Source organism: Bubalus bubalis, chromosome 16 (assembly GCF_019923935.1).
Source record: "Bubalus bubalis isolate 160015118507 breed Murrah chromosome 16, NDDB_SH_1, whole genome shotgun sequence".
NCBI lineage: Eukaryota > Metazoa > Chordata > Mammalia > Artiodactyla > Bovidae > Bubalus > Bubalus bubalis.
The window spans coordinates 48931384-48944815 of record NC_059172.1 but is presented as its reverse complement, the minus strand read 5'-3'; the positions used below and the strand labels follow the sequence as shown (position 1 = coordinate 48944815).

General features: G+C 38.4%; 1 protein-coding gene across 34 annotated transcripts in view; it reads left to right on the top strand.

Annotated features, from left to right (window-relative positions):
- Nucleotides 1-13432, top strand: part of SOX6 (SRY-box transcription factor 6) — a 716878-nt gene that overhangs the window by 660959 nt on the left and 42487 nt on the right. For all 34 annotated transcript variants that reach the window (XM_045162970.1, XM_045162964.1, XM_045162959.1 and 31 more), the window contains one exon: nt 5691-5799. In XM_045162970.1, coding sequence (XP_045018905.1) covers nt 5691-5799 — 109 coding nt within the window. The remainder of the gene's footprint in view (nt 1-5690; nt 5800-13432) is intronic.

The following is a 13432-nucleotide window of genomic DNA, read 5'->3' as shown; positions in this document are numbered from 1 at the left end:
TCATCTATTTGCCATGAACTAATGGGACTGGATGCCATGATCTTAGTTTTCTGAATGTTGAGTTTTAAGCCAACTTTTTCACTCTCCTCTTTCACTTTCTTCAAGAGGCTCTTTAGTTCTTCTTCACTTTCTGCCATAAGGGTGGTGTCATCTGCATATCTGAGGTTATTGATATTTCTCCCAGCAATCTTGATTCCAGCTTGTGCTTCATCCCACTCAGCATTTCTCATGATGTACTCTTCATATAAGTTAAATAAGCAGAACAATAAACAGCCTTTATGTACTCCTTTTCCTATTTGGAACCAGTCTGTTTTTCCATGTGCAGTTCTAACTGTTGCTTCTTGACCTGCATACAGATTTCTCAGGAGGCAGGTCCGGTTGCCTGGTATACCCATCTCTTTAAGAATTTTCCACAGTTTATTGTGATCCACACAGTCAAAGACTTTGGCATAGTCAATAAACAGTAATAGATGTAATAAACAGTAATAGATGTAAATAGTAATAAACAGAATAGATTTTTTCTGGAACTCTCTTGCTTTTTTGATAATCTAACGGATTTTGCCAATTTGATCTCTTCTTCTGCCTTTTCTAAATACAGCTTGAACATCTGGAAGTTCACAGTTCACATACTGTTGAAGCCTGGCTTGGAGTATTTCGAGCATTACTTTGCTAGTGTGTGAGACGAGTGCAATTGTGCAGTAGCTTGAGCATTCTTTGGCATTGCCTTTCTTTGGGATTGGAATGAAAACAGTGGCCACTGCTGAGTTTTCCAAATTTACTGGCATATTGACTGCACTTTCACAGCATCAGGCCTTAGAGAATTTCTATTTATAATGCATGTATTTGTTACTTCTCTTAGAAAACTGCTTCAGGAGTACACAGAAAGATGGCTAGTAGCACTGTAGTATTAATTTTCTCTGCTAAAGTCCTTATTATCACAGATTTGAATGGTTTTAAAGATTCTTTAGTATTTAAATATTTATTTTAAGATACGTCAGCAAAATTCTTATTTACTTAAAAAATATTCATACCAAAATCCTTATGTAAGAGGTCAGTGGTTCTAAATTTGTGAGTACATGAGCATAAAATTTTCTGCTTGCAGTCTTCTAAATACAAAAGTATAATATATATAATGTGCATGCATTATTATAAAATATTTGTATAAAATATATATGCAAATATTCTATGAACAGAACATCTGAGGGCTAGTGTAAAGTATACTAATTATAATGTAACTTACATGTGAAAGTAACATGATATTATTTTTTACCCATTTTAACTGCAATGTTAAATAATGGCCTCTTAGGTGCATGTTCTGTGCCTGTTATGGATGAGCTCGTATTCAGATATTCTTTGTAAAAGAGCTCTGAATACAGCTTGGTAAAGTGCCTCTCATTTCAACCATTGGAATAAAATGTATCACATCATTGTCCAGCCATGTCTGCCTGTCAAATGAAATATTATTTGTAAGGCAACAAACAAAAAGCCTCTCTCAGCATGTGCAGCTTTACACTTTGGTTTGTGGAACGGAGGACCATGTTGAAATCATCTGAGGTGTGGTACAGGGTGGTCAGTCTCGGAAATCCAGGGGGAGGGTGCCCAGCACATCGCTACCTTTCGTGTGTTGTTTTTCAGGAGATGACTGCAATCAGTCATCTCGCATATGGTTTGAAAAAGGCTTGTCTCGCTGGCAAGCAAACTGTTATTTAAGTATACAATCCACTCTACTACTGAAACAGTTTTGCCAAACTTATCCAAGTATTCTCACATGCTTAAAGATGGTATAAATATCATTTATTGCCAGCAGTTTTCTTCAGACTATATGGAATGTCTTCCTGCTGCCTGATCTAAGTGTCCCAGTTTACATTATGGCCTTTACTGCCTCTGTTTGATGGAGTGATCAGTAAAAATTTAATGACACTATAAAATAATAAAAATGTCATTAATTTACCACGGATCTTGGATGCAGTGGTTGTAAAGTTACATTAATAAACAGAATATTTTTTACAACAAAAAGCATTGTTACGTGGGAATGTATAAATAACACACATAAATTTAAGAGCAATTTTACTGTTAGCACACACATTATTATGGAATAGCCAATAAGTGTATAAAACATAGTATATAAAATTTTATTAAAATATACTGTGCACATCAAAAATTCAGCTTTTATCTAAGTGCAAAGAAAAGCCATTATTGTGTGCTTACTGTTTCATTGCTGTTCTTTCCCCATATCACAATTTTACATTTGTTGCCAGTAAGAGGAAGTTGATTTTTTTTTCCCTAGATGAAAACAAACCTCTTATTTTTTAGCTACCCCAAATTCATTCTCTCTCTCCACCGATGCAAAGACAGAATTGATCAATCTTGCTGTGGCAGGAAGGGAAAAGTTGCTAATTTAATGCAAAGTTAAAAATAATGCCTGAGGAGTTGAATGGTTTGTTCAGTGACTCTAGAAATAAGGGATAATAATGCAGCAGTCTATCTGTCATCAGTGAGGCTGCCCCGTCATTGACTCTGATAATATGTGAAGATGATGGATGCTACCGTCTTGTGGCTTGTAACATTTAACATTCATCAGCTCTCACTAAAGGGGGCTTTATCATTTAAATATCTTTATTTAATATGCAACGTCTACCTCATACATCATAATTTCAAAGCACTTAGAGAGCCAACAGTCCTACAACACAGCAGAGCTGACTTTAATTTTTTTCAATAACTTTTATGTTGCTTGCATGTTTGTGACTGACAATGCATAAGTAAGTGTCTGATCATATCGCTGCATGTAAAATGCACGTTTCACTGTCATCTTGAAGACTGGGGATTTTTCCTGCCTGGGGGGTTGAGATTAAAATTAGCATTGAGGTGTTTTGTGTATATCTCCAAAATATCTACTTGGGAACTATATACCTCGTGAAAACTTGTTCAAGTGCATGGAAAACTTAGAGTTAAGAGCTTGCCACCCATCGTCTGCATTTCCGTATGGGGACATACCCATTGGCTCTTAATGGCCAGAAGTTGAGGGCCCCTTGGAACTAAAGAATATTTAAACTTCTCTCTGTGCCCATGTCCACATCCTGTATTTACTAGGCTCGTGTTCAACCTCACTGGTAAAATCTTTGCTCAGCTCAGCTGCCCTGAGCTAACTTGTAGACATCAGACCCTCTTATCTCATGGTTATGTGGCTGGCAAATAAATATTCTGAGCTATTCTTTGAAGAAAAGAAGGAAATCTTCTGGGAGACTAGGTAGAAATTTATATGAAAGGGCATGGCTTTGCAGGGTCCTTCTTTAATCTCAAACACAAATGCTTAATATTACCAAATATAAAATGCAGCCCACTGCCCAAAACAGTTTTTATCATTGATTTATTTTCTGCCTATTTAACAAGTGTTTCATGGGATATTCTTCCTTGACTTCTATTCTGTCAAAATATTGATATTTTATAAGGAAACTATCTCTGCTGTAGATTATTTTTTCAATGAAGTCAGAGAAATGTATGACTTCAAAGACACTGAGAATGTGTTGTTGAATGTTCTGAATGTTTTTTGTTATGATTAAAAACAAGCTGATACTACTGAATTGTGAGAGCACTTCATTTTTTATAAAAGAAAAGATATTATCATCATGTAAGCTTTGTTGTCTTAGGATTTTACAAACCATGGCATGTAATTTTCCCTCTTCTCCTTCCTTGTCAAAATATTGATATTCTTTCAGGAACTTTATGATTTTATTTTTTTTTTTACTGAGAATATTTTCTGGTAAAATCAAAGAGAATGAATGACTAGGAAGGTACTTGAAATATGCATATTGATAGATAGCATGGTCTGTTGATTTTCAGAGAAAGTTGCTTTTCCCCCCATGAAAATACGCTAAAGGTTGTTCTTCCAAGAAGATTGCAGGTGTCACATCAAAACTCCCTTTGCATTTAACGTAGGGAAAGCATTCACATGCAAATATTTGAAATGCGAAACAATGTGATAAAACAAAGGTTGAATATTTTGCTGTCCCTGGTACTCCTCATCTTCACTTTCTTTTGCTTCACATCATGACAACCAAAAGTGCTACTCAGTAATCCACGTTGGCTGATTAAAAGCAGCTGTCCTCTCCGCAACAATGTGCGCAACTCCCGTATGGCTTGTGGTTGCTTTTAGCTGTGGCCTCTGCATCTGGATAATTTGTTCTTGTGCAGCCAGTGTTGTCACATAAGAAGATATCGGGGAACCATACTTAATTGGCTTTTTATTTTCACTGTTTTTTAAAATAAGTGTCATGTTTCAGAGGTTTCCCCACATACCACTTTTGTTAACTCATTAGTATTACCCAGTTGGGGAAATTCATGATTATAATTTTGTTGCCATCTTTCATAGAAATGGTGCTAGATTAAAGCAAGGTTTATACTGTATTTTCTTCCAACACAGATTTCAACATTACATGATGAAGGGGAACTGGAAGACTTCCTGCACAATTTGACTGATGGGAATTAATTATAGAAATATAATGATATTCAAAAATAATCATATTAGAGAGCACAAATGTAGTGAGGCTGTACAAATGAGACACAGCCTCTATCAAGTAATTGTATGTTTGCTCTTTAAGAATATTTCCAAGTTTCTAAACATCTTACAGAAGAGAACACTCAGAGTGTTTCCATCTAATGCCGAACATGCTCAGTACAGAACTAGGTCATTGAACAATAGACTGAACAGCAATCAGCACTCTACTGCTGCATAATGCATTAAGTATAACATGCAGAAACCATTCCCGGAGCTGGAAGCTGCTATTTCATGTCTGTAAATTCAAGCTGACATGACATTTAATATTGTTTCATAGTAATGAACAACAAGGTTTCATTCATTCATAAGCACAACACAAAGCCAAGTTTGAGTCTGGAGAGAAACAAGGAGGAGAGAAGGAGACACGTGCTGTTTTTCTGCAGACAAGAACACCATGTTAATGCTGGTCAATGAGCTCTCTGCTACTGATCCAGAGAGTGACAGAAGGCGAGTTCATTGTGATGCTTCAGACTACTGCTCCTAAAAGGACAGGTTAACAAGTAAAGCACCTTTGGGTTTTCCTAGTGTAATGGCAGAAGTGTCTAACTTTCCTGATTTAAGGGCTGGCCGGGAGTAATGTCCTGCTTCTCACTTACCAGGAAGTTACAGTTCAAACTCCTAAACAAAATACTGTATCAGTGCCGTCATCTAGTCTGCCTGCTTTGAAATATTTGTTTTTGAAATCTTCTTGCCTAAAATTCTGATTTGTATTTTTCCAGGAGTACCAATGCAAACTCTGATCTCTAAATGGGAAATTTCCCCTCCCCATTGGATAACAGTATATTCTAATGGAAACTGCTCTTTCAAATTTTGTGCTTTTGGCTCACACCTTTCAGTTGCATTCCTTTTAGATTACTGGAACAAATCCAACCGAGAGAAGATGTGCAGTACAGCCCTGGCAGGTTTCCTGCCACAGATGTCCTTTCCTTAGAGCTACTATGGTTCAGGTGCTGTCAGCTCTGTTGGTGCCACAAACAGGCTTTAGTGGAATCTTCCTGAAAGATTTTCTGAGTTCCAGTTGGTCAGAAATGATGTTTGTAAATTCAAGTTTCATCCATTAAGCAAGATAGAAACTGGAAGGAAAAAGTGGCTGCTTTGGAAGCTAGAATAAGTCTCTGGTTATTCTTTCCTCTAGGAAAGAACACGCTTTGAAAATTTGGGGCCCCAGTTAACAGGAAAGTCAAGTGAAGATGGAAAGCTGGGCCCAGGTGTCATCGATCTTACCCGGCCAGAAGATGCAGAGGGTGAGTGGCTTTTCTGTAGCTCTTTTCTGCTGCTCTGTGTGTCTCTAGAGGTGCGCCCAAGTTAGATATAGGATCTTTATGGTCTTTCTTGGAAGTAACCAGATCAATTTTCTTGGCAAAACAGAAGAAATGTTAGTCTTCATTGTGTGTTACAGTTGAGGAATTTGAAATTCATGTAGATCCTGTTACTGAACACAGAGCAAAAAGAACTTTCTGCATTCCATTGAACAACAAAATTCTGTTTCAACCACCTCAAGACTTCCTTATTTATTTATTTTTTTTTAGGGACAAACTTACAAAGAAGGATTTTTTTTTTTAACCCCCATACAAGTGATTCCCAGGTGCAATCAAACCCTTCTGGAAACTAAATGATAGTATGAAGCAGATCTGGTGTAAAATTAATAATCGCTTGGGCAAGGCCCAGCCTGTGTCTGGATACTAACCTTTACAAAATCTTTTGAAAATCTGGATGGTAAAGACCAGCTTGACTCTCACTGCGTTTACCCCCAGCAGTATCAATGCCTATCCACTCCTCTTTCCTTTTTGTTTGTTTGTTTTAAATGCACAAGCAGCGAATCAGCAGAAATTGCTCCCCAGAGGCTGGGTACAATTTATGAGTTAGGTCAGCACTTCAGTAGTAATGTTGCCTTGTTATTTACTGTGTCATCACAGAGTAGGGACTGGTTTTCCCTTTAGCTGTGCCTTTGGCAGAATCCCTCCCACCAGTCAGAGAAGATTAATTTGTTCTCTTCAGAGTAACACAATACTTCACCCATCTCGGGTCCCAGCTAAAGTCCTTTAGCTTGAGGAGAAGAATCTTACTGTTATCCCTTTTACTGGTATGATTTCTTCCAGGACCCTAATCCCTTGAAAATGTATAAAGACTTTTCATAGCAGCATCTGAACTAGGCATGGCTTTTAGTGATGGTTGGAGCCATCCTAGGCAGTTCAGAAGTCCCTGGCATGAGCACTAAGGGATGGGTAGTATCAGACGTTAGGAAGCACTCCAGAGAGTTTTCAGAAGGTAGGTTCTTCATACCAATAGGAGAGACTAATATTTAATGGAAGTCCTGGAGACAGGGTGTTAAACTCTGATTGGTTTGTGCATGTGTGAGAACAGGGAAGGAAGGAAAGAGAAAGGAAGAGGAGGAGGAGTGGGAGCAGAAGAGGAGGAATAAAGAGGACTCAAAAGCAGAAATCGCTCACTGTCTTTCATGAAAAATGTGTACTGAGAGCAGAGTGACACTGACATTTTTATAGGCACTTAGAGATACAGGGTCCCCCCTCCACCGCCTGGTGAGGACTAAGGTTTGGTAGTTTAGGGAGTCAGTTATTCAAGTGTGGCCCATCTCAATTTTGTTGGAAGATGATGCTGTCGAGTACCTCATTTTTGACCAGACACAATGAAATAATACTTTTCATCACTTTGGAGTATTCAGTCTGTTCTTTTTTTTTTTTTTTTTGGTAGACTAGGAGTTAGAGCATTCTGCCACCTTATCCTTGTTCTGAGTTTTCTTAATGTCATTCATCTTTCTTCACTTAGTGTCTTAACTGTGTTGTTCAGTTGCTCGGTTGTGTCCGACTCTTTATGACGCCATGGACTGCAGCATACCTGGTGTCCCTTCTTAACTGTACAATAGGTATAAAGTCATTTGCCTCTCAGTAATGTTAATAATCTAATTGATGATATCATATGCTTGGTAAGTTAAAAGTCATAGTCAGAGTTATTAACCATTATGAAAAGAAAAAATAAAAGGCTTAACTGTAGAGAAACATATTATGTAGAAGCTTCTTTGGAACTTCCATTCAATTCAAACACAGATTGTTTGGATTCAAGCTAATTTCCTAATTACTATGCTTTTTTTAAACAAACATTTATTAAGCATTTATATTCCAGAGAACGTGCTAAGCTTTTAACCCATATTTTCTCATGTAAATCATATACAACTATGTAAAGAAGGTATTTTTTCCCATTTTACAGATGAGAAAATTGAGGCTGAGAATAGTTAAGTAACTTGCCACAGGTCATATAGGTAGTAAGGGCAGAGGTGAGAGTTGATCCTAGGCAAACTGACTCCAGAACCCAAGCCGTTAAGTACTGTGCTCTCCTGCACCCCTTGTATATACAGATGCATAAGTGGTGCCTTCATTTTTCTGAACAAACTCCTTGTGACCTTTCTCAGTATGGCCCATTTCCTCTCCCCTAAATATAGCAAGTCATGCCATGCGCCCGCTCTCGTGTTACTCTGTCACACATAACAGCAATGCCTGATGAGTGTAATAGTAGAAGGCCTGTAGTGGCCCAGGAGCTTAAGGAGCGTGTGAAAACCTCCCTTCAGAAGCTTGCCCAGAGTTGCCATTGAGACCTCGTGTGCTTTTGGGGGACTGTGAGTTCATGAATGGAGTCAAGTTACCTGCTCTAATACCGACAGAAGTGGAGCGCCTTTGTGAGGACTGCTGGGATGGGTAGCAGCCTTCTGCTGACTTCAGGATATTTCCTGGCATCTGTTCAAGTGCAAGCTGATTGCAAAGCCTGCTGGAGTTTCAGTTCATATTAAAGTCAGAGTAGATAACAGGTACACATAATACTTTCTCCACTTCGCTAGTAAGAAGGAACTGAAGTGAAAGAATATTAAAAAATGTATTCACTCTTTCATTCAGTCTTAGTCTAAAAACAAACAAACATTTCTTGAGTGCCTGTTCTGTGTGCCAGTCCCCGAACTACACACTGGATAAACCAAAGGAAGCAAAACAAGTATGTTCCTGACCTCTTAGAACTTAAAGTATAGTGAAGGAAGATGGAAGATTAAAAGGGAAATGCATAGATAATAAGGCAGATATAATTATCACTGAGAAAAGTATTAAGAAGATCAAGACTTCTTTGTTCCCCACAGAGGTTCAGAGTGGAAGCTACTTAAGTAAGCTCCACTGCCAAGTGAGTTTTAAGCTATGGCTCAGGATGCCATCCCTTCTTTGTTCACACATGATCTGGCTTTGAACAATTGAGATATTTTTCCAGCTTTATTGAGATAGAATTGACATATAACCTTGGTGCAAATTTAAGGTATAAACTGTGATGATTTGAAAACACATATATATTGGGAAATGATTACCACAATAAGGTTAGTTAGCACCTCTATACCTCACAAATTATCTTTACTTGATGAGAAAATTAAAAACCTACTCTCTTAGCAATTTTCAAGTGTATAGGCAGTAGTTTTAACTATAGTCACCCTGCCATATATCAGATCCCCAGAGCTTATTCATCTTATAACTGGAAGTTTATACTCTTTGAACAATATCTTTCCATATCCCCTTCCTCCCAGTCCCTGGAAATCACCATTCTATTCTGTGTTTTTATGAGTTTAGCCTCTTTTGATTCCATGTATGTGTGAGATTATATAGCATTTGTCTTTCTTGTCTGACATCATTTAGCATGTGCCTTCAAGGTCATCCATCTTGTTGCTAGTGGCAGGGTTTTCTTTTTTTATGGATGAATAATATTTTTCACATTCAAAAATATAAATGTTTAAAACAATCTCTTTATCCTTCATCTGCTCATGTGTACTAAGGTTGTTTTCTATGTCTTGGCTATTGTGAATAATGCATAATGGCAGTTTTAAGGGGCTCTCCCCTTCCTCTGGGGCTTCGCTGGTGCCTCAGATGGTAAAGAATCTGCCTGCAATGCAGGACACCTAGGTTCGATCCCTGGGTTGGGAAGATCCCCTGGAGAAGGAAGTGGCTACCCACTCCAGTATTCTTGCCTGGAGAATCCCAGTGGACAGAGCAGAGGAGCCCAGCGGGCTACAGTCCATGGGATTGCAGAGTCAGACACGACCGAGTGACTAAAATCCCTTCCTCTGCTTTCACCCCATTCTCCTGTGTGGCATCTGAAGTGACTAAAGTAAGCCTAGCTTCACAGGACAATGTCTGCCAGTTGTGAAAATGCCAATATCACTTAGTAAGCAATTTGTAGATCTGCTTCATAGTTTTGAGCATAGAAGTAGCAGGGAAAGGTCACCAAAAGAGGCAGCTGTGCATGTGTATTAACCACTCATCAAAATCAAATGACAAAACCGTAAGCCAAGAAAACAGAAATTAAAAATATAAAAGGCAAATGTCTTCAAAATTTTATTTTTAAAGTCCAGCTGTTATTTGGCTTGAATATGACAAGACAGCATTTCTTGTTCACCATGATATTTATAAAACTACAAACTCATAGTGCTGGGGGCTTAGGAAAAGTGTTTAAGGTCTTGTTATACTTTGGAGCATTTGATGGCTTTGTTTGTATTGAACTCACAAAATTGTTAGCTCCTATGTAGGGCATGTAAGGAAGAAAGGACTCAATTAATTGAGTCTGTCACCATGTATTAAGAATGACAAACAGATGTTTAATTTTTTATGGACTTTTCATTTGGCATTTCCCCACTCCTTGTTCTCCTTAGGCAAGAATGCAGTTCTTATCCCAACCCTACTAATTTCACCGTTGCAAAGTATAGTAGAAAGGGCTCTGGTCTGGTTATTGGGAAATTTGGACTAAAGTCCTTTGCTAAATAGAGGCAAATAAGTGACTAATGCCTCTGGGCTTAACTTTGTCTTTTAAAGGAGGTATGTTGGATTCTGTTATCTCTAGCGGTGTTGCGTAGGTGTCGCTTCAGTTGTGTCCTACTTTTTGCAACTCTGTGGACTGTAGCCTGCCAGGTACCTCTGTCCATGGGAATCTCAGAGGCAAGAATACTGGAGTAATTGCCATGCCCTCCTCCAAGGGATCTTCCCAACCCAGGGATTGAACCCACGTCTCTTATGTCTCCTGCATTGGCAGGGCGGTTCTCTACCACTAGCGCCACCTGGGAAGTCCTCCATTAATTTCTAGGGTCCCCTCCAAATGCAAGATTGCTATTAGGGCCTTCATGAAACAGAACGTGATTCTTATACGAAAGGTGATCTGTCCACAATAGCTTTCATTTAGTTTTTATTTCTTTTTTTTTCAGAGAAATAAAAGAGGAGACCAATACCTTTGGGAGTGTATTTGCTCCACTTCCTGAATTGAATTTTTGAGTCCCTTGATCTTTTCTATTAATGAGATCTCTCTGGTAGTATTTCCCAGTTACTTTCACAGGTGGACGCTCCCTTTCTCTTTTCCTTCTCTTCCCCCAGCAAAAATAGTGGTAGCTTACCTCTTTTTTTTTTTTTAATGTATTCTTTGCATTCTGTTTCTTCTCTCTCATACACTTTTATTTTTTCTGTTTTTTTTTTTAAATAGCTTAGATAAGAAAACATTCTTCTAACACTTCTTTTAATTCTTGAATTTAATTACCGTGTCCCAGTCGCAGAGGGAGGCCACACCTCATTTTGACGTGGAGCATAGTAGAATATGAGCTCTAAAAGGGATGAACTCTGAGAGTGATTATCATTAGGCAGGCTTTTGGGCCCTGGATTGGAACTGTAATGATGTGCTGTCCTCCATGTATTAAAAACTTGCATTGATTTGAATGGAAATGGATACGTGCACCAAGAATAGCCCCTTTTAGAAAACAGTTGCTCTCAGATTTGCTTAGAAAGGTTTTATAGATTTGTACTGAATTTGTGAGTTGGATCCAAGCCAAAATGGCCTTAACCCTCTGAAAGCTTCATTTTTTTGTGTGAACTTCTGATTGCTTCTAAGTTTTAAACCTCGATAGCTTTATTTTTGTCAACCTAAGCTCTCTGTTTATAGACAAATAACAGAGACTGGAACTTTTCCTTTTTCCTTAAAAAATGTACCACTTAATGTGAATGTCTTCTCTTAAAAATCCTGCTTACCCTTTGATCCATACTTTGGGAAATCTCTGAAGCTTTTCTCATTTCCTTCCTCGTCCCCGGATCTTTACTCCTGGCAGAGAAGGAAGATTGACTTGATGATACAGGGCTCATCCAAGGCAGCAGAGGCAAACCAGAATATAATCTAGGGACGGATTTAAAGGCTACATCTGCTTATACTTTGGAATGTAAGGGTCATTATTAGTTCAAGCCCACCAGATAGAGTGGTGGGCTTGTTATGTTGTTCACATAACAACACTTAGATTCTCAGAACTGGAATAAAGGAGAGACATGTAATCAGAGTGACAATTCCATCCAAGAAATCCCTTTCTATATCCCTGACAAGTAGTCATCTTACTTCTGTTCAAATGTCTCTAATAGTCTAATGACAGAAAACAGACTACTTCTTGAGAAACTCACTCTAGTTCTAATTATTAATTCTTTGTTATTTGTCTTTGCTTTTTTACAACTTCTATTCATTGGTTCTAGTCTTACTTTTGGATTCCAACAAGATGAGGCCTACAATTTCTCTACAAGACACTCCTTCAGATATTTCCTAAAGGGTTAGGAAACTCAACTTCCATTTGTTCCATTCTAAGTAAGTCACGAATTTTCTTATCTGTAGTTGAAGAAGTTTGTCTAGGTAATTTTTAGTCTACAATTCTTTAACGCTTTTTCCTACTACCATACAATTGAAATCATTCACCTTAAGTCAGCCAGAATGTAACAAGTGTAAAATAAGGACCACGTCATCTTTAATATAAGTGAAATTATCATTGAAATATACCAGAGATGAGATGTCTTTGTCCAAGAAGGTATCTAAGTACTAGACTGTATACCAGGAATAAAACATGGGGAACTATACATATTAAAATTTTTTAAAAATCCAGGTAAATGAGAAGGGAGTGCTAGCCAGAACCTTGCTATGGACTCCCTGGTCTGGCCTTCCAGAGGTTTCCAGGCATCTTAGGGAAATAAATAGGCAAAGAAGTCTATATGGAGCCAGCAGGCTGAGGTCTGAGGCCAGGATGTGTGGCCAGGGAGACCTAGGACATGGTGAAGACTAACAGCCACAAAGGCTGGGAGATAAGCAGAGTTCAAAAAGCCCTCGGCTTTGGACTAAGTCTGTGGTATGAGTATCACAAAAATGTATTTTACTGTGGATATAAACGGTTTTAGAGGATCCTGTGCACCAGTTTATATCAGCACTATATATAAAGTGCAGCTCTCTTAAACAAGCAAATAAACTTCTCTTAAAGAAATATATTTGCTATGTCTTAAAAGCTCCCAAATAACTTTTAATGTTGGTAGAAAACAATTTCCATTGAACTCTCGAAGTGATGGATCGTCCTGATGGGACAAGAGAGGGAAATGTCAAGATTCTTGTATAACTCCATCCCCTAATACTCCATAAAGAGAACTCAACCTACTTCTCAGAGTTGCTTAAGCTGGAAAGCCCAATCAAAGACCCAGCATCCCCTTAGTAAGGATCTTAGCTCGAAGAGCTGATTATTTTTCTTTAGGCTGCCTTCTTTAAAGAGGCGTCATTCACACACACACACACACACACACACAGTTATCTAGTTTTCTAACTGAATATCCTCTGTTCTGGGGAAGAAATGCTTGTCTATGCCATTACTGAATCACACAGAGGTACCCCTGCCCCCCTATCTTGCTATAGCAACTGGGTGGCAAAAGATTTAGTGCTATCTACCATGAAAATGAGACCCAGGACAAGAGCAGCAGCATATGTTCCCAATGGGATTGGGAAAGTGAGTCTATGCTTCCTCAGCAGTATGTGCATCTGCTTCACATAAACCAGCATATTAGAATA